Raw genomic sequence first — 26,896 nt, forward strand, 5'->3', positions numbered from 1 at the left:
CAATTCCTAGCTCTACCACAGATGGCCCGTCAAAACTTGAACAGGTTATTTTATTCTACGAACCTAACATCCTTGCCTGCATTTTTCCTATACCTCAGTTGACTTGTTTTAAGAATTAAATAAGTAAATACATGAAAAGTGCTTCAGTAAATGCTACTGTTGCTATTGCTGTTATCATGCTTCCTAAAGAAGATTCTGTGGTCAACAAGTTGGGGAAATAATGGTAGAGGTTTGCAGCAGTGTTTGTTAGAGTGTTTAACATTCTGAGAAGGAAAAACACCATAACCCAATAGTTTTCAAATTTACTTGACTCTAATATCCTTTTCTCAAGTAACATTAACCAGTGTGAAATTAATGAGCTGAAGAATACTCTTAGATACAATGAACTCTAAAAATTTTCTGTAGATTTCTGTAATTTTCATGGTACATACCACTGTACCATGCAGCCTATTTCTATACATTTACCAGGCTTGTAAATTCTCTAATCCGTTCCAGATGCGTTCCAGTCAAAAATTTCCACAGCTTTAAAAAATTAGAAGATGAAGAAACACACCAAGGCACATCATAATTACATTAGCCAAGATTAAAATGAAGGAGAGAATCCTAGAAGCAGCAAGAGCTAAGGGGACAGTCACCTACAAAGGACTTCCCATCAGACTGTCAGCGTATTTCTCAAAAGAGACCTTACAGGCAAGAAGGGGCTGGAAAGAGGTATTCCAAGTCATGAAATCCAAAGACCTACATCCAAGATTGCTCTATCCAGCAAAACTTTCATTTAGAATGGAAGGACAGATAAAGTGCTTCTCAGATAAGATCAAATTCAAGGAGTTCATCATCACCAAGTCCTTACTTTATGAAATGTTAAAGGGACTTACCTAAGAAAAAGAAGTTAAAAAAAACACGAACAGTGAAAGGACAACAAACTCACAGTTATTAACAACCACACCTAAAACAAAAGCAAACTAAAAGGACAGCTAGATCAGGAGTGGAAACATAGAAATGAAGATCTCAAGGAGGGTTAGCAACAGGGGAGTGGGAGGAGGAGAAGGGAGGAGAAGGTACAGAAAATAAGTAGCATAGACAGTAGATAGAAAATAAATTGGGGGGGCAAGAATAGTATGGGAAATATAGAATCTAAAGAACTTGAGACACATGGTCAAAAACTAAAGGGGGGGTAATGGTGGGGACGGGGGGTAGGGTGGAGGGGAATGAAGGGGGGAATAGAACAACTGTAATGACAATCAATAAAAAAATTAAATTAAAAAAAAATTAGAAAACTAAGACCTTCATTACCTCTTGTTCAGAAGGATTGGCTGATGATACACAAAAATCAAAGCCCATTATTTTCCAGGCTCCACTTTTATTCAAAATTACATTTTCAGGTGTAATATTTCCATGAACCATTTTCACACTGCTATGCAAAAATGACAATCCTTCAGAAACCTGTAAATAAAAAATAACCAGACATTTTTACATTACATAAAACTTTCAATTACAATAATAAAATGTCTCATAACTCATAACTGCTGCTTCTCCCAGTAAAACTTTTTACATGTCAGGTAACAAATTTCATCATAAATGCAAAAGTGTAGATATTCTCAGTTGCCAGGATAAATGAAGCCAGCAGCAGAGAAGACAAAGTTATAAAACCAGAGAACAACTATTTATCAAGTTCTTTTCTATAAGCACATAAGCAAAAGAAAAGGTAATACAAAAGCACTCTGCTATCCGAACTTACTCAGTTCCTGATTTTTAAAAGTGAGAAAATCCTTGATCCTGATTTATAGATGGTAAATATGAAAAGATACCTTTGTCAATTTGATTCTAATTCTTGTATGTGTATATACTTACATGTCATATTGAAATTCAGCTTTTCTGAATAGCATTGAGCTCAGTTTTCAAATAGTAACTAATGCTCCCTCATTCTCACATCGGATTAGTATTTGTGCCATGATTACCATGGAATTGGTTAACCAAAAATCGAAGACTGACTCAATTTTGTTTCCAAAAACAGAATTTTGGCACATTAATGCTCTCTTACTCCCAACTCCCTTGGAGACTGCTTTTCAGTTTATTTTACTGTCCCCTCCTCATTACGCCAACCTCCTGGACTCAATGTTTCAGCCTCTCTATTCCCCATCTACTCGTTCTCAGTGTTCTCACAGCTTTAAATACCATCTATAAGGTAATTACTCTGAAATACTCTCAAGTTGCTCTAAAGTCCAGACTTGATTATCTGGCTGCCTTCCTGACTTCTCTCCCATCAAACGTTAAAGCATCTCCATCTTAGAACAATCCAAAACAGCTTCCCTACAATTTAAATCTCTCCTCTTACAGCCTGTCCCGTATCAGTTAATGGCCACCTCATTTTTCCATTTGTTTGGGACAAAAATCTTTGAGTTATTTTACACTACACTTTTTCTTATATAGCAAATCTCAATAACTTTATCATTAAAATATACATACTGAGAATCTGACTATTTGTTACCACCTTCCCTACCCTGAAACATCATTTCTGGCCTGTCTGACCCTAGCAGCCAATCTATCTCATCTCTTTGTTTGTGCTGTTACTTTACTACAGCAATTTTCAACTGGTGTGCTGCAGGAACTTTTAAAATATGCCATACCTGACTTTTTAGTCAAGGGTACTGACCTCTTTTCCCTTAGACTGTCAAACACACACAAAAATAACAACAGCTAACACAACAATAGCCATACAGTGTGAATGAAGCAGCAAAATTTATATTTTTTGTGTGCCACAGAATTTTAGTAATTACTTTGTGTGTGTGCCATGAGATGAAAAAGGTTGAAAATCGCTGCTCTGTTACATACTTTAATTCTCAATACAGCAGCTAGAGTAATTCCTCACTTTCCTGCTCAAACCTCCCAAAGACTTTTCCTCTCTCTCAGTAAAATCCAAAGTATTTCTCTGGCTTTCAGGGCCTAAAAAGACCTAACTACTCATTAACTCTCTGCCTTATCTCCTGCTCATCTTCTTATTTGCTCTGCACCATTCCAGGTATTTCATTGTTCCTTGAACCTGTCACGCAGATTCTATGTCTCAGGGACTTTGAACCCGTGGCTGTTTTCTCTGCCTAGATCATTCTTTCCCCTGGTATCTATATGGTTTGCTTTTTTTCAGGTCTTTACTCAGGTATCCCCCCTTTCAGTGATAGATGCCTGACTACTCCATTCAAAAGTGCAACTCCCCTTCCCTCCCCAAGCAAACTATCCCTCCTTCCCCCTTCATTCTGTTTTTCTCCACAAGTATTTATCATTATAATCTAGTGTACTATATATTACTGTCTTCCTTCCACCATGAGACTGTAAATTCCAAAAGGCAGGAATTTGTGTCTATTTTGTTCACTGCCACACTTTCAGCACCCAAAACTATGTCAAACATATAGGTGATAAGTAAATATCTGATTAATAAACAAATATGAAAATGAATTTTCTAAAAACTCCCTTATAGCTTTCAACATGAAGGTAAGTCAACAGTTAAGAGTTGACTGTAAAGAGTAAAGAGTAAATAATACTCTTCCTGTAAAGAGTATTATTTTAAAAGATATCTGGATTCTTCTCATTTCATCACTTGCAACTTTGAGCAAGTAAGTCATTGAACCTGTGTAGGTCCCCACTAGTGAATTATTTCAAATGTTGACGTATCAGCTTCTTAATAAATGCAGGAAATCATATTAGACTCCACACCACTCCCAACTCCCATTCCCACTCTAAGTCATCAGGGCCTATTCTACCTCTGTGTAACTTCACTCTGTACCTCTAGTCCTTCCTATGATGCATGACCAACACTTTCTTTTTCTTAACTATCATTAATTATTTTTGCATGTAAGCACTATACTAAGCACTTATAAATTTATGTATCTGATTCTGAAAAGTAACTCTGGATAGTAGGGATGATTCCCCTTATATTTTCCCCATCCCAAAATTCCACTTTCTAGAATGGTACTCTAAAATGTACATCAGACCAAGTCGTTTACCTGCTTAAAATCCTTTCGTGTTTCCCATCACCAAAAGACCTTTTCTATGTTTTCCATTTCATTCTTCACCACTCCCTGAAATACAACCTGCTACTTCTAACTGCCTGAATATGTACCCTCAGTGACTACTGCAATTAGGAGCTTAATGTTTTTCAAATGAGTATTTTCCAATTCTAAAACATCTGACTCCATGAATTCCACATAAGATTTAATTTTCAAAAGTACATATTTATAAAATATAATTTATAAAGCATGGAAAGTTTTTCAAGCCTACAAAAGTTTTCCTAAATTTTTAAGGAAAAAAAACCCCTTGTTATATGCTTATCATATTATTTCAGACACTAATTTGGTAGGTACTTTTACATAATTATTTCACTTAATCAGTGTAACCACTTTGTGGTTAAGAGGAAAATGTTCACTACAAAGCTACAGTGTGGTACTGGCATAATGGCAGATATTTAGACCAATGGGACAGAATAGGAAATCCATAAATAAACTCTAGTACACATGGTTAATGATTTTCAACAAAGATACCAAGATCATTCAACAGGGAAAGAACAGGAATTCAATAAAAAGTGCTAGGAAAACTAAATTCCCACATGAAAAGAATGAAGTTACATATGTTAACACATACATAGTGGAGCAAAAGTAGGTTTACAGTTGTGAGTAGTGAAACACAGAGGTCTTGTATTATTATTTATTATGGTATCATTTTCCACGTTAAAACCATAGGTCTACTTTTTTCCACACCCTGTACATAAAAATTAATGCAAAACAGATTAAATACCTAACAATAAGCCCAATCACTATGACACTCTTAGAAGAAAACATAGGAGAAAACTTCATGACACTGGACTTGACAATGATTTCTTAGATATGATACAGGCAACAACAACAAGAACAAATTAAATAAAATAAAACACTATATATCAAAAGGACAAAAATCAACAAAATGGAAAAAAATATTTGCAAATCATGTATCTGACAATAGGTTAATATCTATAACATAAGGGGCTCCTGCAACTCAACAAAAAGAAAAACCACTCTGACTTCCGCCAAGATGGAGGTGTAGGTGGAAGCACTGTGCCTCCTCGCACAACCAAGTTTAAAAGCAACAAAGTTTTAGCAACAAAAACGCAGTCAAACCACCGAAAACTGAACTATACAAAAGTCTGATAACAACGAACCCTTCAGCCAAACCGGTAAGAGAGGGAGAGCCAGCAGCAGAGTGGGATCGGGCAGGAAAGATCCACTGGACCGACCCAGGTGCACGACTCGGGCATGCCGACAGCTGTAGGCGGAGCCCAGGTGTGGAAGAGTGGGCAGACTCACTGAGGGCTGACCACAGTCACACATTTGCGCGCAGATAAACCAATGAAGGAGTGAGTGGTGAGACGAACTGTGCAGGGCCCAGTGGCAGGAAGCGGCAGAGGGGACTGCCATTGCCCCTCCCTGACCCCGCCCCCACGTACAGTGTCACAAACTAGCGACCTGGGTGGCCCCACCCTGGTAAACACCTAAGGCTCCACTCCTTATAAGTAACAGGCACGAAGAGATCAAAACATGAATCAAAAACAACTCAGAGCCCCAGAGCCGATAAATCTAAGCAATGAAGAAATAGCCAAACTTTCAGATGCACAGTTCAAAACACTGGTGATCAGGATGCTCACAGAACTGGTTGATTTTAGTCACAAATTAGAGGAACATATGAAGGCTAAACTAATTGAAATGAATGGAAATGCACAGGAAACCAATAGTAATGGAAAGGAAACTGGGACTCAAATCAATGGAGTGGACCAGAAAGAGGAAAAAAATGACCAAACAGAAAAGAATGAAGAAACAAGAATTCAAGAAAATGAAGAGAGGCTTAGGAACTGTCAGGACATCTTTAAACACTCCAACATCAGAATTACAGGGGTACCAGAGGGGAAGAGGAAAAGCCACGAGTGGAAAACTTATTTGAACAAATAATAAAGGAGAACTTCCCCAATCTGGCAAAGGAAATAGACTTCCAGGAAATCCAGGAAGCTCAGAGAGTCCCAAAGAAGTTGGACCCAAGAAGGAACACACCAAGGCACATCATAATTACATTAGCCAAGATTAAAATGAAGGAGAGAATCCTAGAAGCAGCAAGAGATAAGGGGACAGTCACCTACAAAGGACTTCCCATCAGACTGTCAGCGTATTTCTCAAAAGAGACCTTACAGGCAAGAAGGGGCTGGAAAGAGGTATTCCAAGTCATGAAATCCAAAGACCTACATCCAAGATTGCTCTATCCAGCAAAACTTTCATTTAGAATGGAAGGACAGATAAAGTGCTTCTCAGATAAGATCAAATTCAAGGAGTTCATCATCACCAAGCCCTTATTATATGAAATGTTAAAGGGACTTATCTAAGAAAAAGAAGTTAAAAAAACATGAACAGTGAAAGGACAACAAACTCACAGTTATTAACAACCACACCTAAAATGAAAGCAAACTAAAAGGACAGCTAGATCCTAGGAGTGGAAACATAGAAATGAAGATCTCAAGGAGGGTTAGCAACAGGGGAGTGGGAGGAGGAGACGGGGGGAGAAGGTACAGAAAATAAGTAGCATAGGTGGTAGGTAGAAGATAGATAGTGGGGAGGGTAAGAATAGTATGAGAAATATAGAATCTAAAGAACTTGAGACACATGGTCAAAAACTAAAGGGGGGGTAATGGTGGGGATGGGGGGTAGGGTGGAGGGGAATGAAGGGGGGGAAACAGAACAACTGTAACAGCATAATCAATAAAATATATTAAAAGAAAAAAAAAAGAAAAACCACCTTACTAAAAACAGGCAGAAAACTTGAACAGACCTTTCACCAAAGAGCTAATACAAATAGCCAATAAGCCTAAGAAAAGATGCTCAAATTCACTAACCATTAAGGAAATGCTAATCAAAACCACAATGAGATACCATCTCACTCCCATTAGGATGACTACTACCAAAAACTAGAAAATAACAAATGGAGAAATTAGAACCCATGTGCATACTGAGAGGACTGTAAAATGGTGTAACTGCTATAGAAAACAGTATGCTGGCTTCTCAAAAAAACATGAATACTACAACATGACGAACCTTTAGGACATTATGCTAAGTGAAATAAACCAGTCACAAAAGGAAAAGAGTATTTGAATCCACCTATATAAGGTACCCAAAGTAGACAGATTCATAGAGACACAAAGTAGAATCATGGTTGCCAGGGACTGGGAGGTGGAGAGGGAAGTGTGGGAGTTACTGTTCAGTGGGTCCAGCTTCAGTTCTGCAAATAAAAGAGGTCTGGAGATGGATGGCGCTGATGGCTGCCAACAATATGAATGTACTTTACGCCACTGAACTGCAGACTTAAAAACGGTTAAGATAGTAAAATTTATGCTATGTGCATTTTACCACAATTAAAAAGCACATACTGTTAAGAGCATGAGATAAGCCACAGACTGAGAAAATATTGTGAAATCATATATAAAACAAAGGACTTGTGTGACCACAATATATAAAAAACTCTCAGAAATCAATAACAGAAAACAATTCATTAAAAAAATGGGCAAAAGATCTTAACAGATTTTCACTAGAAAAGATACTCAGATGACAAAAAAGCATATGAAAAGGTGTTCAACATCATTATTCATCAGAGAAATGCAAATTAAAACAATAAAATATCACCCTTCACCTATGAGAATGGCTAAAATTAAAAGAAACAACCATACCACATTTTGGCAAAGATGTGGAAAAAATGAATTCTCATACAATGCAGAGGGCATATAAAATGGTACTACCACTTTGAAAAAGTTTGTCAGTTTCTTTAAAAATTAAATATATATATATATACACACACACATCATCGGATCTAGCCCTTCCAATCCTTGGTATTTAACCAAAAGAAATGAGCATATGTCCATCTAAAAACCTGTACATGAGTGTTCACAGCAGTTTTATTTCAACAGTCAAAAACTATACACAACCCAAATGACCACCAACAGATGGATGCATAAACGAACCATGGTATGGCCTTACAACAGACTACTCAGCAATAAAGGAGTGTTGACCAACAACAACACAGATAAATTTCAAAACAACTAGCCAGGCCAAAAAAGAGAGTACATATTTTATAATACCATTTATAAAATGCTAGAAAATACAATTCAATACGTAGTTACAGAAAGCATTTCAGTGCAAGAGATAAAAGATCAGAACAGCGGCAAGAGATTGTAAGGGGCATGAGGGAACTTGGAGGGGGTCTGGATATATGCATTATTAGTATGACTGTTGTAATGGTGTATAAATTTATAAAACTATGTATGTAAATATGTGAAGTTTTTTGTATGCAGATTAATTATACCTTAATAAAGGCATTAAAAATAATAAATAGAATGATATCTGTCCCCAAGGAACTAAGAATCTTCTGCATAAATTTACTCTGTTGAGCTGAAGATATTTAGCTAAGCAGGGAAAGGAAAATTAAAAAATTGTGGACATATATAAAATGATCAACTGTATCTTTTAATAGCTATTAAATAATTTCTTTACAGATATAATTTATTTTAATTAACTACTTCATTATTTCAACTTAATATTTGTGAAATTTATTCACAAAGTTTAAAACTCAAAAATAAAATCAAAAGGGAACCGCCCCACCCCATCTACCAGTTAATAAGTGCCTCTAAAGGCTACCAATGTTATCTTTCAAACAATTAAAATATAATGTAAGCCTAGAAATAAACTCTATAGAATATTCTAAAACAAAGAAATAATTTTTAAATTACTGAAAAGATACAAATGTTTACATAAAGTAGTTTATATGGCTAATAGGTCTGAAATAGCCAAAAATAATTTTGAAGAAAAAATTCCACATGATCAATAAAAATACATACCTGAAGCAAACCATATTTGGTTTCTACATCATAAAGTTTATAGTCCTTAATGTCTGCAGACACAGGAGAAGGCAGATTTTCCCAGTTACCTAGGACATTGGCTAAACTGGCAAAAACTGGTTCTGCACAAAATGCCAAGCAATCCCTGTTTTAAAAAAGAAAAAGGTTATTCACTATCATTTTTTCCCACATTATCAAAATGAAATACACATAAAGCATTAGTGGTCCTATTAAACTATCAAGAGGAACACAAAGTATTTTACATTCATTTTCAGCATTGACATAACAACTTAAACCAACAGACCAAAGTCAGAAAGCTTTGTATATGAACTATACTAGATAAATCATTCAACAATCTTTAAACTAAATGGTATAACAGTTGTTATATATTTTTTAATACTTAAAAAGTCAGGAAATAAAACATTTCAAGTATGCTTTTTGAATGACTGATATTCTTTATGGACAATGAATAAACTGATTTAAAATATTGTTATATTATTCCTACATTATCCTTATTTCTAAGGCTATCAATTTCAGAACAAGCTCAAAGGAGCCTACAGCTTTCCCACAGACACCTCTGGGTAAGAGGAGCTGGGGACAGGGAACAGGTCCAGGTCCCCTAGAACCAGTTCAATCGGAGCAGCTTTGCTTTTATCTATTTTATATATCACTTTGAAAGGTCTCAGAATTTTTTAATTTTTAAAATTACTGCTCTTTGACGTGTAAGAATGTTTAGTAATTCAAATGTTGGATATTAACATTAAATAACTTTATAGAGTAATGATCAGGAGCTCAGACTTGGAAGACAAATACCCAACTTTGCGTCTCAGTATCCCTATTCCTTCAAGAGATGGGAAGTCTGGAACCTGCCAGCTGTTTCTCCACCTGCCTGTTCCACTCCTATTCTTAAAATCCTAGGGTCTACAAACACATTTGCCAAACCATTTAATTAAGAGCTTCTGAATTAGCCCTGGCTGGTGTGGCTCAGTGGACTGAGTGCTGGCCTGCAAACCAAAAGGTCACCGGTTCCATTCCCAGTGAGGGCACATTCCTGGGTTACGGGCCAGGGCCCCCAACTGGGGGCACAGGAGAGGCAACCTATCAGCATCTCTTGCACTGATGTTTCTCTCCCTCTCTTCCTCTCTCTCTAAAAATAAATAAATATATTTTTTAAAAGACCTTCTGAATTAAGAGAGGGAATACAGTCTGCTAAGTAGGAAGAAAGAAAAAATTAGGGGTTATGAGTTTTTATAGGTAGGGTGTCTACAGAATATTAAAAGTACCACAGGCTTGAGAATCCAGTTAAGATGACAACATAAATTTCATTGTCCTGTCATTCTCAGCAATAGTTCCCAAGCTCGCTCTTGAGAAAAACAGATGGTACAGTAACTGAGGGCTATGGACTAACATGCTGGGCATAGCTGAAGGTTAAATGTCTAGAACAGTACCTGGAACACACATTAAAATCGCCCCCAAAGAGTGAATCAATGAAAAGAGAACAAGAAGTTCTAGCAAATTTAACAAGAACAGCTATTTTCACACAGACTGTATTCTATACTTCTCTTGCATCTTCTACTTTGACTACTGTAGTGCTGAGCATAGAATAAGCAAAAAGACTCACTGCAAATGTAAACAAAGCTTCAGTTACTATTCCAAAAATAGACGTGTACACAGAATATGCAAATAAATTTTAGGGAAATAACTAATCTTTAAGAACTCAACACTCGGTTTACAAAAATGTTTCACTGACAGTATACTATATGGACAGGTTTCATATATAAAATTATTTTCAACTATTTGTTCAGGAAGTCCTTTATATAAGTTTTTATAAAGATTTACCTGGATTCTTCTAAAGGATGCTGGACAGTAAGAAGTCGAGGGTGTCGCAGTCGAGTTAACTGTTGGACTCCTCGTTTTAGAGAATCAATGATTTGATCCTTTTCAAACTTTTGATATTTGTCAATCAGCTTTTTATCAAAGACAAAAACAGCCACTTCCTAATAAAAGAATTATGTAAGTAATTTTAATCAAGAATACATAAAAGTAAATTTTAATTGTGTCACAATAGTCTACAAAAACTAAAGTACCATATAAATTTTAGCACCATTGTGATACCCTTCTGATATCTAAAAGCTGGTTTCTCCATAATTAATAAATCTAAATATTCTTAATGGTATGAGACCCAGAGCCCTCATCTAGGGAGAACACAGGAAAATCTCCATACCTGAACTCTGGTATCAGAGGTACACAGGAACTGTGTGTAATGTGTTGCCCCTACTAGTAATCTCTTATATAACCAGAATTGAGATCAAAGTTAAAAGTATTTAAAAATTAAAAATACCATTCATAATGATAACCCTGGAGTACACTACAAAATTTTAAAATGCTTCTTGAAAAAAAGTCTGTATGTGTCAGGGAGTTACTGTTCATACAAAAACCAATTCATAAGTATTTCGCATATGAATAGCATGTAATTTCCCTCTCTCCTTCCTCCCTACCCCCATCTCGCTATGGGTACTAATGGGAATAGTTTCCAGCGCAGGAAAATGCTCCCCCCATCACATCTCTTTGAGATCATTCACAGCTTATTTTATACTACTAAAATCGAACATTTTCTTTGTCTGTCATCTGCTTTTATTCTCTCTCAATTACCTAAGGAAAAACAGTTTCCATCCAGTTACCCAATCTTAACAAATTAGTCAAAAAACACCCTTATTGACAGTTGATGTATTACCAACGCTAGAACTCTATCATAAATGAAAAGAAAACTGATAAGCTAGAAGCAAAATTAGCAAGAATCAACCTAGCCTTCCAAAATTCTTTGAAAGATGTTTTTCCCATTTTGTATTGAATTTACTGGGGTGACACTGGTTAACAAAATTATACAGGTTTTAGTGCACAAATCTACAAGACACAACCTGTACACTGTACTGTGTGTTCACCACCCCAAGTCGGGTCTCCATCTCTCACCATTTATTTTCCCTTTACCCTCCTCTGCACCCCCCACTGCCCTCCCCACCCCATGAAAGGTTTTTAATGGCTCTTCCACAATTTCTGTAAAAGTCTCTTTCAAAATCGTCTAATTAAATCTACCACTCAACTATCAATATCCAAGAGCTTATCTTTTTATTTGTACTACTTTCTCTTCTAATTATTTTTTACCACATTATGATTGTTTTCACAACTTAGCCTAGTAACCTTATCACATAAGATACCCACTGCAGAATTCCAAACCAATAAATTTCTCAAATACAACTTGTTTTAAGTTGGAGGCTCCATATATATGCATATGTATACATACACATATACAGATGAGTTAAAGATATTAAAGAATTGAGTGTCTGAAAAGTGGTAATAACATAAAAGGACTAGTTACTGAATATCAACGTCCCATTCCCCCAAGCATCTGTATACTTTTTAGATATTATTCCACTCCAGAAAGCAACCCTATGAGAACAGTTATTATCCTCAATTCAAAGAACAGGGAATTATGAAGGTAAAAGCATTATCTAAGATTTCACAACTGGTAAGGTGAAGAATCAAAACCCGAACCTTATTAGCCTAACCCTAGGGCCCGCATTCTTTGCAAAAATACCATTGTGCCCCACCCCCCGAAATAACACATGGTAAATATATATAAAGCACTCCAGTAAAACATGACATATACCTTCTGAGAGCTTTAAGTAGCACTCACATGTAAGTACATTATCTTACCTCTTGCACATTTTGAGACACAGGACAATCAGGAGCTAAGAGTACTCTGTACTATTAATTTGAACTAAAACCAAATGAAGTTCAAGTGCCTATTTCACTATTTATGTGTACAATCTTATTTTAGTAAGTGTTCTGCTATAACACATTTTATAAAGGCATCCAATTTAAATCTGTTTATTTTTCACAATGTTTCAAGTCTTTAAAAAAGATCATGTGAAATGGCTCTTGAGCTCCTGCAGTTTCACCACCTTTAAGGAGGAACACTACAGTTCATAAAAAGAAATAACACAATATTCTCTCTCAGACATTAATTTAAGTCAAAGATGGAAGATTCCTGCACACATCAGAATAGGTTAACAACTACATTAAAAATATTGTGTTTGTTTCAATCAATAAATAAAATAAACCAATTTCAACAAAGTTGTTACTAATTAACTACCGTATTTTTCAGACTATAAGACTCATTTTTCTTCCCTCACCCCAAATTTGGGAGGAACAATGATTGTTAATGCTACTGTTGAGTTCTGTTTACATTTATTTTACATTGGTGAAATATTGTTATTTATGTTATTAAATACTTTACACTTTTTGCTTCCAAAGTTTTTCCCTATTTTCCTCCTAGGTGTGTCTTATGGTCCAAAAAATATGGCAGCCCCTTAGAACTCATACTCACATCCTAAGAGAAAACTCTTAGCCTGCACTTTATAACCTTCCATCAGAACAGATTATTGGCCCTGGTTGGTGTGGCTCAGTAGACTGACTGGGCACTGGCCTGTGAACCAAAGGGTCACTGATTTCATTCCCAGCCAGGGCACATGCCTGGTTCGTGAGCCAGGTCCCAGTAGTGAGTGCAGGACAGGCAACCACACATTGATGTTTCTCTCCCTCTCTTTCTCCCTCCCTTACCCCTTCTCTAAAAATAAGTAAAATATTTTATCATCTAATTGATAAAAGTAAAAAAAAAAAGCGTACCACCCAATTTCTAATTTGTGCTTTCCTTCTAGTACTTCACTTTATTAAGCACTCTGCTAACACATACCACTTGTGCACAACTCCTGCCACCTTATATGTATTACACATGAAGAAAGAAACCTACTGGTAGTCAATAAAGATAAGCGATTACTAGAAGCCTTTCATTACCTTGAATTAAAACCTTTTTAGACTTTTCATTACAAAAATTTTCAAACATACAGAAAAGATAATGTAGTGCGATCATCCAATATTCAACAACTGTTAACTCTAAATAAAAACTGAGGTCCTTTTTTTATAGAAGAATTACTAAAACAAAATGTAAGCCATATTTGGCACTCTATTGTTCACATATTCACTTCGTATTCTTTAAAATACATCCGGAAAGAAAGTTAGCCACTAAAAAGTATTTTTTGTCAATAGCCTATCTTTAAACAAAAAAAGCTATGAAATTGTCTATTCAAAAAACTAACGTTTCTCAAAATGGAGGCTGTATATATATTTTGGTATAGACCTAATTTATAATTTTTAAAAGCTATTTTGCTCACGACAAAGTTGAACACTTGCTAAAAACAAGACTGTTTAAAGAATAAGATCTAAGTTAACATATACCGATGTTTCTGGGATTCCCTAGAAGCGATCATGGCCTCCACTAACCTGTCCCTCAGAGCCACCAGAGATGGTTCTGAAACACAGAGAGTCCCTGTAAACTCTACTTCATGCACCACACACGACTGGCCAGGGGCGACTACCAAGCAGCATCATACTCTTCATTTTTCCATGTGACATTTGAGACAACATTCCTTTTTCCAAACGATAAAACAAAACCTAAATTTTTATTTAGAATGAGTTATAAAATAAGGTGGTTTTGAGAAGACTGAAAGATATAAGATATATATATACTTATATATTTTTAACTATTAAAACTAGGTATGAAGGCCCTGGCTGGTGTAGCTCAGTGGATTGAGCACGGGCCTGCGAACCAGACAATCGCAGTTCGATTCCCAGTCAGGGCACATGCCTAGGTTGTAGACCAGTTCCCTGCAGGCCAGTTCCCAGCAGGGGACTCACGAAAGGCAACCATACATTGATGTTTCTTTCCCTCTCTCCTTCCCTTCCCCTCTGGCCCCAAGTCCCTATTAAAAAAAAAACAAAAAACTAGGTATGAGAATCTCCTGGCCCCAAGTCCCTAACCTGGTGTTCACATCAAAGTTAAAGTCAAATTTAAGATCATATATTCTGCTATGTAACACAACTGCAATCAAGCACACTACATGCTAGATTAGGAAAGGCTGCGAGGGTAAGAAAGACTGCCCCCCCGCCAGCCTCAACTCAATGCCCATTTACAGGGAAAAAAAAGAATCAAGGAAATCATCTCTTTCCTTTTTTCTTCTCCCAGCTTCTTGAAGATCACAGAAAGTTCTATACCTCATTGTCCTATATGGCAATACTAGCCACATGTGTCTATGGAGCATTTGAAATGTGTAACTGGAAAACTGAATTTAATTTTATCTAATTTCAATTAATTGAAATAGCTATATATAGCTTGTGGCTACTATGTTAAATAGCAAAACTCTAAGTTATCTATTTTCTAAGATTTCCTCTAATAAAAAGGCAACTGAAAAGGAATTAAAACTGTTCAATTAAGGGAGAAATTAAAACGAGGACTTCAGTGCCCAGGAGGGTAAAGACTTAGCCATTCCTTCAAGAACTAGCCAGCAGTCCAGAGACAATAATCAGTTCTGACCCATAAGGTGTGAAAGAAGAAAAAAATTCAAAATCTTATCTATAGAGAACACTAAAATATTCCAAAACTATCTTTTTCCTCAAAGCAATGAATTTGGGACTGACGGGGGGATGCAGTAAAGTTTCCTAAAAGAACCCAGTTCTGACAGTCAGCAATTGAGTACTGCTGTATTATTTTACAATATCTAGTCAATTATCGATTATTTGTGTCTCATTCTCATGTTCCATGAGCAGCAACAGAAGCTCCAACATTATGAGAGTATGTCAGTATGTGAACTACTGATATGGACACAGACACCTACAACACTTCCAGTTAAGCACAAAGACATTGTTATGTTACCACATCCTTAATAAATAATGTAAATTTTATTTTTTTCACCTTTCCCTTATATAACTGATTGTAAAAGCAATTTGTGCTGGCGTTGAAGGTTTGTCATTTACAAACTCCATGAGCTTTTTACGGAGTCAATACCCAAGAAACCACTTAATTTGTAGATGAGCTTTTGGTGAATTGAAAGAAAACAATATTCAAAAATGACAAATCAAATCAGCATTGAAGATACAGGTAAACTTTAAAAACAAGATTTACAGGTCAGGTATAAACCACACACCACAGTCTAACATACTACCATGATCCCTATTTTATTAAAGTATAATAAAATCAAAGCCAATTTAGTCTTCATAATAGACTTGTTTGGGAAATAAGCTGATTTTGGAAAACTGACAAATAACGCATATCCACATGATACGACTGTGACAGTCACTGGAAAATATGAGTAAATCAAGTCTGTAAGTCTTATAATCCAAATGTTTCACTTGTAGGAAAATAAAAGTGACATGGTGATTTTTATTTTTAAAGAACATATTTTGCACAGAAGCCATATTTGTGAAGATTTTTCAATTCTTTAACAATTCCGTCAGAATGCTGTCAGTAAAATTAAACACTAATGAGCCTCCACGTTTTCCAAGAACTATTTGTTGGTCTCTTAAATCAAATTTAAAAAACAATAATACAACTCACTCAAACTACTCCTCACTAAAAGAACAATTAGTTTTAAAATAACTTTGAAATCAGTATAAATCAAGACACATTACTGATTATACCTTACAAACATATCTCCTGATAGTAAAAACTATCAGATTAAACACAAAAAAATATTAAAGAAGTCTGTCTTCTACAAGGCTATAGAATAAAGGAAGGAGTAAGAATGAACTATGTAAGAATGCATTTAAAGTTGGAAAAATTTAACTGGGTATTTAACCAACCAATAACTTACTGACAAATATAAAGGGGAACATGACAATTTTAATTCTAAAACATATACCATGCTAAATATTAAAATATAATACTGTGTACTCATTTGCTTATTAGCTCATATATTTATTTTATAAGTAAGCAAAATGAAAGTATAAGATGAGACCATATATCAAACAATATATTTATAACCAGGAGACTCAGGACATGTTTAAAAGCATTTGTATGTGTTCATTAGATGAAATGAGAACTAAAAAAACCATCAATTTGGCATTTCTTAACATAAAAATGCAGACATGCACATTATAATACTTATTAGCATGTGTGATTTTTCCAATTGGACTCAATTAAAACTTACCTGTTTCGTTGATTTTTTTGTGCCATTAAAAATCTTCCAAGCTAGCCCATTGCCACCACTGGCAATGTGTCGACCAACATCAAATTCTCTAGTGACAGGATTTCCCATTACCGCGCTAGTGACGTCAGCTGTTACTTTTGTAACAGTACTCTTCAACTTATTAAGCATGGACTCCATGGCTGCAATATTGGGTAATTACAGTTACCTAGAAACAAAGGGGGTTAGAGGAGCTTAGACCATTTGTTTTTACTAGTTTAAGCACTTAACGTTCATTCATTAGTCTGAAAAGCTTAATGCACCCATACAATGTGTGAAACAATCCTACGGAGAACAAAGCTACATGTTGGTCTGGTCTTCTGAGAACCCAGTATAACTTGCATGCAAATTTAAGTCTAGGAACCAAACTGCTCCCTTCAACTTCAATTGTTACAGACCAGGAAGAAAAAGACATATTCACACTTGACACTGATACGAATGTTGCTCAACTAGATAAGTTGGACCCTTTAAAACATACAGTGGTGTAAAGGCTTTGAATCTTCCTTCACACTAAAAACAACCACATGAAACTTGAAAATAACTAATGCTATACTAAGTAATAAATTCATATTTTATAAAAGTTTAGTTCATTAAAATAATTGCTGTTGAATTGTGAAAACATTTGAGAATATATTCTATATTGATTTGTCATCAATATATTGATGACAAAAGGACAATAAAACGTGCATGAGTAATAGGTCATAAAAAAACATTTAAAATTTTACACACTTCTGGCCATGAGAAAGACTGAAATTACCCCACCTTAAATAACTAGAAACTAGAAATATATGAAATGAACATTTTCAAACACTGAACAGGCAGCACAGGTATATGATCCCAGTGAGAAAGCAAAATTACAAGGTGAACCCTAGGACTACCCCAGCTTTCCTAGACACACAATACAAACCAAATAGCAAAGAGCAGAATTCCAAGAAGCAGTGTAGCTCAGTTAAAAAGTAGAAGAGGCAAGCTGAAAATCAAGGATGCTGAGGTAGATGGGAGCTCTGGAATAGAATTGCAAAGAGAATGGGAAAAATATGAGAAGGAAAGGAAAGGAGGAAGGAGAGGGAGGGGAGGGGAGGGGGAGGGAGGGGAGGGGGAGGGAGGGAGGGGAGGGGAGGGAGGGGAGGGAGGGGAGGGGAGGGGAGGGGAGGGACTACTATGCTGAAACAGACCTCCAGAAATTTGCATTAGGAGTCCCCTGAGGCTTTGTTTTTACTAACATGCACTTGCATAGTATGAAACTCCACCAGGTCAGCCAAGGACTAACTAGAGAGCTGTGAGCTGAGTAGTTCCAGAGTTCACAGAGGGCTGCAAATCATTTAATTTCTCACCAGCTTGAGCGAAGAGTCCTTGTTGATCATTAAAGGCATTCAGTAGAAATCCCAAAAGGACCATGCCTTACTAAGACAGTCTATTCTTAAGAATAAAAGCTACTCTAAACCTGCCCTAACAAATTAAAAGCAATTCTCAAATGATTAAGAAACTAAATTACTTAGCCTACCAGAAAAAAATCCACACTCATTAAAGGAAAAAAAAAGTACTAAAACAACAGGACATTCACAATGTTCAGCATGCACTCAATAATTATTAGACATGCCAAGAAACTAGAAAATATAATCATAATCAAGGCCAAATTCAGTCAATAAAAACAAACTCCAAAATGATTGATTACAGAATTAAAAAGACATTAAAAAGCTATCATATGTCCAAATATTTAAAGAAAGGCATGAGCATAATGAAAATGAAATATTTTTAAAAAACACAAATGAAAATTCTAGAGATGAAAAATAAAATAGCTCAAATAATTTAGAGGATATCATTAAAAGATCAGAGTGTAGGGAAAAAAGATTAGTGAAAACTGAAGGTGGAATAAAAGGCTGAAAAAAATAATGTCTCAGTGACAATGTCATAGTCTAACATATATAATTGAGGGGAAGAAGGAAGAAAAAATATTTGAAAGAATAATGGTCAAAACTTTTCCAAATTCAATGCAAACAGCAAGAAATTTAATGAACCATAAGCAGGACAAACTTAACACCATGCCCAGACATGTCATATATCAAATAGCTGAGAATCAGTGCTTAAGAGAAAAATCTTAAAAGCAACCACAGAAAACAGAAAAATTATATATACAGAGGAACAAACATAAAAATATTACTCAGACTTCACATGAGAAACTACCCAAGCCAGAAAACAACTGCATGAGTACTAAAAGAAACTTGTCAACCTAGAATTCTATAAGTCATGGGAAAAACACTTTAAAAATAAATGTGAAATAAAGACTTTTTCAGAAAAACAATTATCTAAAAGAATTTGTTGCCAAGTGATATTCACAATAAAATACATTAAGGAAAGTTCTTTCAACAGAAGGAAAAAGATAAGCAGATGGAAATCCGAATCTACCATAAGAATGGAGGACACTGGAAATACAAATTAAAATGGGTATATTTTAAAAACTCATCTTTAAAAATAGCAGATGATTGAAAGCAAAAACAACAAAAATATATTGTGCTTAAGTAACAAATGTAAAAAAAGTAAGCCAAGGGCAGGAGAGGGAAAATGGAAATATATTTTTGAAAGATTCTTACATTTTATGTGAGGTAGTACAACATCATCTGAAGGTAGATTGTGGCAAGACATATTATAAACCCTAGAGTAATAACTAAAAATATTAAGATATAGCCTAAAAGCCAATAGTGGAAATAAAATGGAATCCTAAAGTAAACTGAATTAATAGAGAAAAAAATAGGAAAAGAGGAAGAAACAAAGTGACAAAGAGAAAACATCAAAATAATAAAATTTAAATCCAACCATAAAAATAATTACGTGTAAATCCTCAAAATTCCAATTAAAAGGCACAGACTGTCAAACGAGACTTAAAAAGCAAGACTGGATTAAATGCTATTTATAAGAAACCCACTTTAAAACCACTTTACAAGATGATTTAAAACTAAAAGAATGTAGCCACAAGCTGTTGTGGTTATATTATTAACAGAATAGGCTTCGAGACAAAGGGAGACACTGATAAAGTTGTTAATTCATCAACAACTTTAGGACGCAACAAACCTAACTGTGTATACACTCAATAACAGAGCTTCAAAATAAATGCAGCAAAAAGTGATAGAACTGAACGAATTAAAAGACAAATCCACAATTATAGTTGAAGACTTCAAAGGTCTTCTCTCAGTAACAGATGGACGGTTAGGCCAAGTAGACAGAAAATCAGCAAGAATACAGAAGAGCCGAACAACACTATCAAACAATCTGACCTAAAATACTCTACAACAGAATACATTTTTGTTTCACATATGCATGGATATATAAAAAAATTAAGTGCTGGGCCATAAAACATATCTCAACACTTACAACTACTGAAATATTATATATTTGATCACAATGAAATTAAACTAGAAATCAGGAACAGATAATTACCTAAAAAATGCAAATACTTGAAAATTTAACAACACTTCTAAATAACCCAAGGGCTAAATAAGAAATCAGATAATATTTTTAAGTATTTTGAAGTGAATGAAAATGAACAAGCTGTGGGATGTAGGTAACACAGTGTTCAGTGGGAAATTTATAGCTTTATGTGTTTACATTAGAGAAATAAATCCAAAATCAATGGTTTAAGCTTCTCCCTTAGGAAGATGGTAAAAAAGAGAGAAAATTAAGCTCAAAATATGTAGAAAAAAGGAAATAAAGAGTAGAAATCAATGAAACAGACTAAATTCAACATAATTTAATAGTCTATGTAATAGAGAATTGAAAAAGAAAAAATATCAATGATGCCCAATTTGTTTTTAAAAGGTAAACCTTTAGATACATTAAGAAAAAAAATGACCTATATCGGTAATAGAGGAAATCCTACAGACCCTAATTCTGTATGTCTTATAGATGCTAAACAAATAAATAAAGCATTATATAATGAAAGATGTTATGCCAATTAATTCAACAACTTGGATGAAAAGAAAAATTCCTTGAAATCCACAACTACCAAAACTGAGTCAAGAAAAAACAGAAAGTCAGAATAGTCCTATATAAAAAGAAATTCAATTCATAATTACAATCCTTACCACAAAGAAAACTCTAGGCTCAGGGGCTTCCCTGTTGAATTCTATCAAACATATAGGAAAGAAATAACCAAGCTGATGCAAGCTCTTCAAGAAAATTTTATGTTATGTAGTCTGTGCTGTCCTAATACCACCAAATAATGACAGAAGAAAACTAAATATTACTATCCCTCATCAACATGTAAAAATCCTTAACAAAAACTAAGAACAGAAAGAAAGTTCCTCAACCTGCTAAGTGGTATACTTTGAATACCTACAGCTAGTATTATTTTAAAGATGAAAGACTGATGGCTTTCTCCTTGAATTTGGGGGCAAAGTAAGGATACCTACTTTTACCACTTCTATTCGGTACTCTAATGGAGGCTGTAGCCAAAGCAATAAAGAGAACAAAATAAAAGTCATTCAGATTGGGAAGGAAGAAGTAAAACTGTTTATTCCTAAATGGCATGATCACATAATGTAGGTCAGAAGAAATCTATCAAAAAGCTACTAGAAGTAATATATGAGTTTATCATGACAGTAGACTACAAGAACAATACATTTGAAAAGGCTTGTTTTCTACATAAAACAGACAGCTGAACAATGAAATTTCAAAAATACGATTTCAAGGATATAAAATAACCTATGGGTAAATTTAACAAGATATACAAGATTTATACAATAATAACAAAAAGAAATTGCTGAGAAAAATTGAAGATTAATACAACGAGGTCTGCCCAGAAAGTATCCAGCCATGTAATACAAAAAATAGAGGTATTTATTGAAGAAGGTACCTGATACAAGAAACACTGTACACAGGACAATGATGACTCAGTCCCCTTCAAGGTAGGTACCTTGGGACCTCACACAGTTCTCCAATCTCTTCCCTGTTCAAAACACTCTGCAAAATCCTTTGTTGGAATCACTATCAGCTGCCTTGTCATATTTCCCTGAATCTCACTGACAATCTGAAATCTCTTTCCTGTCAAGGTAATTTTAGTTTCATGCCAAGATCCTACGTCAAAATCTCAGACACAGTAGTTTTTGGAATCTCCACATCAGCTTCTAGTTCTCACAATGTCAGTCACTGATCTTTGTTGAGTGCGGCCCACACATGTGTTTAACATTCTCAGGTGCTCTGCTTGTTGCATGCCTTCTGGAATGTGGATCACTTTCGACAGATTCTCCATCTTTGAAGCATCTGTGCCACACTTCTATTTATGCTGCATTCCTTGTATCGTCCCCAAAAGCCATCTGAACCATCTGAATAGTTTCTGCAGAGGAACATTCAAGCTTAACACAAAATCTGATGCATATTTGTTGCTCTACTCAGTCATTTCAAATGTGACGGCCACACGAACACATGCTCACTCAATAGCATCTACTGCCCCCACTGACTAGTACAGTCAAGTTGTCACTGTTCACACATGCCAGTTCTAGTCCACTCTCCTTGGCTGCTAGGTTCCATCAGTATCGAGCAAACTACTCTCATTATATTAACAATGGCTGGACTTTTTCCAGACAGGCCTCCTATATGAAAATACCGTGTTCATGAATTGAAAGCCTCAATATTGTTAAGATGTCAATTTCCCCCATCAATTTATAAATCACTGCAATCAAATCAGAATTCCAGAAGCTTTTGTAAAAATTAACAAGCTGATCCTAAAATATTGCCCTGAAAAGAGGCCCACAGGCTTCACTGGATTGCCCAAAGAGGCCATGGTACAAAGAGAAAGTTATCACTCTTCGAATTTTTAACTTCCATGCATACTCTTTCCTAAAACTGATTCCCCCTGAGAACAGTCTGTGTACTGCAAATTTTCCTTAACCAACTCTTTCTTTCTCCTATTTTACCAAAGAAAAGTATTTTTCTCAGCCATCCTAGTCTTATCATACGGCATTCACTCAGGTATAAAAAATTTGGGGGGGGGGATAGGAGAAAGGCAATTTGAGAATGCATAATTCCTGAGATAAAGTTCCTTATGAGTAAAGCAAAAAGAAGTTTGGTAAGAAATACTGAAGGGGGTTATGCTTTATTTCTTCCAGACCAGATATTAACAGAAAGACCCCAAGCCTTATCTATCACAGAATTGCAATTAAGAAACAAGATGGATATCACAGGAATGTATAGGAACAAATTTACTTAAATTAATAAGCAAAAACTTCAAGTCTCCTAAAAGTAACACATAATCACAAGACACAACGATATAGAAATTAGGTCCTTTGTAACTATCTTCACTCGACAAAAAATTTCAGATGCAATCAACTTAAAAACATGCAAAGAAGTATACTGTTTTTAAAATTAGAGACTACACAAGAAAAATATTTGTAAGGCCATGGACTAAGGTAACACTAAGTTTGTACCCTGCTTTCCTCTCTTAAATGTTTAAACCATAAATAGAAAGAGACTCATGTTCTCTTTTTAATTTAATGCTGCATTTCTGTAAGCAGTTAGGAAATGTTGCTATTAGCATTATAAAACATTGATTGCTATGCCAAATTGTTCTCTACGAACATTTGCTGATTTTGAATAGGAAAGTGAGGGGGCACAAAACCCTATTTAAAACCTGGATACGCATTCCTCTAACTCTGTCTGAGTGGCCATATATTGCATGCCATGCACCTGTTAGATACTGGGAATAGAGATGTGAACAGAAGCATAGCTGCTCTTTAGAGATTCAGACCAACAGCAGACTCGGGCCTGCAAAAATTTATAGCAATTAACTGGAGGTATAAACGTACCATATTATGGGAACAGAAAAATGGGCTCAAAAATGAAGTGTTCTTCCAGTAGAAAAAATGGGAAAGAGCATTCCAGAAAGGATGTGCCAAGACAGGAAGGGGAAGAAGACTATGATGTGATCTGAAAACTACCAGTACTGTAGTTTTGTATGAAAACAAAAGATATTCTGAGTTAATATTCAAATTGCACATGCCCACTCACTATCTAAACAGTCAACGGAAATAAACATGGAAATTCATCTGGTGATTTAATATTTATTTAATACCCACTACGTACCTGATACCATATAAAAACTAGGAAAAAAGCAGCAAAAGAAAAATAAGTCATGAAAGCTCTTATCATCAGAGATGAAAGAGAGAGAAAAGTAAACCAACCACAGCATTAGCCTACAGTGATAAAATGCTAAAGAATATATATGCACAGTGTTACAGGAGCAAAAAGAAGAGAAACAGATGGAAGAAAGTTTCCTCAAAACAGTAGTACTAGAGATGTCTTTAAAGGTGAGTAGGAGTGAACCAGACAGTGAATGGTAGGAGTATAGGAGTAATAACAAAGCAGTTCAGATAAAAGCTGGAGTATAAGAAGGAAGTATGGGAAAGGAGACTTAGAAAAGCCAAATCACCAAGGGTATACATAGTAAGAAATCAATCTGTAATAAGCCACAGGATTTCAGGCATGAGGTAATGTGATCAATCCATGAAGCACAGTGAATGATATAGGGGTGAAAGTACGGAATATGGCTAAAGAGTACATCAACATGTAGTTCAGGGAATATGGTGTGTATGTGCAAAAAATACAGACAGACCTGGAAGTAGGGACAAAGAATATAGGGAAGAGATGCTGAGTTCAGGGAGTATTTCAAAAGTGCTAGTTACATGGATATTTACTTTATAATTATATATTAAACTTCACTATGCACTTTTACATATTATATATGAAAATTTTAAAAGAGGGGGAGGTTGCTGAATTAAGGAAATAGCAGTAAGAAAGGAGAAGACAGGAAAAATTAAGAAACGAGTATGAGTTAGAACTAACAGAACTTACTGACATACTAGGTAAAGGGAAGGGACAAAACTAGGAAGCCCAATCAGGTCTCTAACTTCAGAGTCTAGGTGGAGAATGATGGTTATTTACTAAGGCAGGACTTGAAGGAGACAACTGGTTCTCTCATGGGAGGAAAAACTCAATTATGGACATGGTAAATTTGAGTTGACTTAATGACACTCATAGGGAGATATATCTAATAGGTTTTTAGATATGCAGGCCAAAAACTTAGAAAAAACTTCTTAATCGAAGATCAAAATTTGAGCTTACAAGCATACAGTAGTAGTTAAGACTGTGGGCTTGAAAATGGTGACCAGGGAGACCCAAGAAAAATATCACAAGAGCAACAGAAGGCTAAGGACAGAAAGTAGATGAGCTTGTAAAACAAGATTCTGAATTATTTACCAATAGCCTTTTGTCATAAAACAAATCTAGAGTCCAAATATCTTTTCTTCAAATGAATGATAGCTTTTCAAATTTTCACTTGATTAATAAGCATATTTTTCCAAAGTTAATAGAAATATTTATTCATTTAAGCCATTTCCCCTTGTACATAACTTAGTAGAAATCACTTTAAATTCAATTATCTTTCCCTCCTAAATCTCAGCCAAAATGAGATTTGCAACAGCTTCAAAATGATTCCAAGATTATATCTTTCTACCATCTGGCTCAGCCATCGCTCTGATTTTAGCAGAATCAGTAGGTGAATCTGTTGTATTACTAGATTTTACACGCACCTGACAGAAGGTGGATTGAATATTACAGCACCTGATGGCAGGTAGAGAAAAAGAACTGGCAATTCTTTCAGTTCTGCCTACTCACAAACTCTAGACATAACAAGAATGTAATAGCTAAAATTATATTTATGCTAAAAGAGGTTCCTGAGTTTTCAAGTAATACAAGTGCAAGAAGAGTCCCTTAATTTGCCAAGAAGAAAATGTTTCAAAGTAGAATTAGCTTGCATTTCATTGGAAATATAATACACATAAGGTTACTGTAATTACATCTGATAATGAAATTATGTTTAGTAACTGTCAGTTTCAAAGCACCCAGCAGAGACTAGACTTTCAATAGGCACAAAATATTATTACACATTGACTACAAAGAACAATAATACAAATAAATACAAATGAACTCAAAATAATGTTTTATTACTCAAAGAGGTACCAGGGTCTGAGATTTCTTTCTATGTAAATGCCTGAAAATAAAAGAATACCACTTACATAGTCACTTAAATAGTTAAACATACATAGAATGAGATTTTGTAATTTGAAGATGTAATTTGTAAGATTGTAATTTTGAAGATGTAATTTGTAAGAATTACATTAACATGACATAAATACCTTTAGTAAAATGATTCATAAAATTTGGGGGAAATTTTTATATTTACACTCCTGTATGTAGTGCTTATTTGTTTATATTTAAAGAAGATGATCCTGGGATACACTCTTGAAATACATGTTTTCCTTTTCCTGCGGGAGCACTCAGAGATTAGTAGAAATTATAAAAAGAAATCATTTAAAAAAATGGTTAACACCACTCTTTGGTCTATATAGAAGTCATGTTTAATCTTACTCAGAAAGCAAAGATTGTACCGAGTACAATCATTCTCTTTATAACCACAGAAAGTATCTAATAATTATCAGTTGAGCTACAAGAGATTACTTCCAGAAGACAAACCTGATTTTAAGAAACAAACATAAAACACTAAAGACACTTAGCTATGTACTGTGAAGTACACATCCAGTCAACAAATAAGTGCCTACTAATTTGAAAGCACCATGTTAGACACAGTAGGAGAAACAAGAAGCAAAACATTCCGTTTCTATCACTGCTTACAAACTTAAGACCACTGTACAATAAGATTTAAAAAGCAACATGAAAGATTATGAACAAATATAAGTTAAAATACTTAATTAGTAATTTGAATAATAAGATCTGAGAAGAGGCTACACCCAACTCTTTTGAATGCAATTCCAGCATATGTAGCTGACGTCATGTTTACTACATGACGTCAATCAGATTCTTGACATTATTGTGATTTTTAAAAAAAGTAGCAGCACTGGGGTAGCAGAGTCTTATT

At 35.0% G+C, this 26,896-nt stretch overlaps 1 protein-coding gene across 4 annotated transcripts in view; it reads right to left on the reverse strand.

Moving 5' to 3' along the window:
• The window catches only part of SCYL2 (SCY1 like pseudokinase 2), a 59,823-nt gene that overhangs the window by 30,069 nt on the left and 2,858 nt on the right, over window positions 1–26,896 (reverse strand). For all 4 annotated transcript variants that reach the window (XM_053661736.1, XM_053661739.1, XM_053661738.1 and 1 more), the window contains exons 2-5: window positions 16,936–17,140; window positions 10,733–10,890; window positions 8,894–9,038; window positions 1,294–1,443 (exon numbers count right to left, since the gene is read on the reverse strand). In XM_053661736.1, coding sequence (XP_053517711.1) covers window positions 1,294–1,443; window positions 8,894–9,038; window positions 10,733–10,890; window positions 16,936–17,112 — 630 coding nt within the window. In that variant the 5' untranslated portion in view covers window positions 17,113–17,140. The remainder of the gene's footprint in view (window positions 1–1,293; window positions 1,444–8,893; window positions 9,039–10,732; window positions 10,891–16,935; window positions 17,141–26,896) is intronic.

Source organism: Artibeus jamaicensis, unplaced genomic scaffold (genome assembly GCF_021234435.1).
Source record: "Artibeus jamaicensis isolate MK-2021 breed Jamaican fruit bat unplaced genomic scaffold, CSHL_Jam_final contig_233, whole genome shotgun sequence".
Classification (NCBI taxonomy): domain Eukaryota; kingdom Metazoa; phylum Chordata; class Mammalia; order Chiroptera; family Phyllostomidae; genus Artibeus; species Artibeus jamaicensis.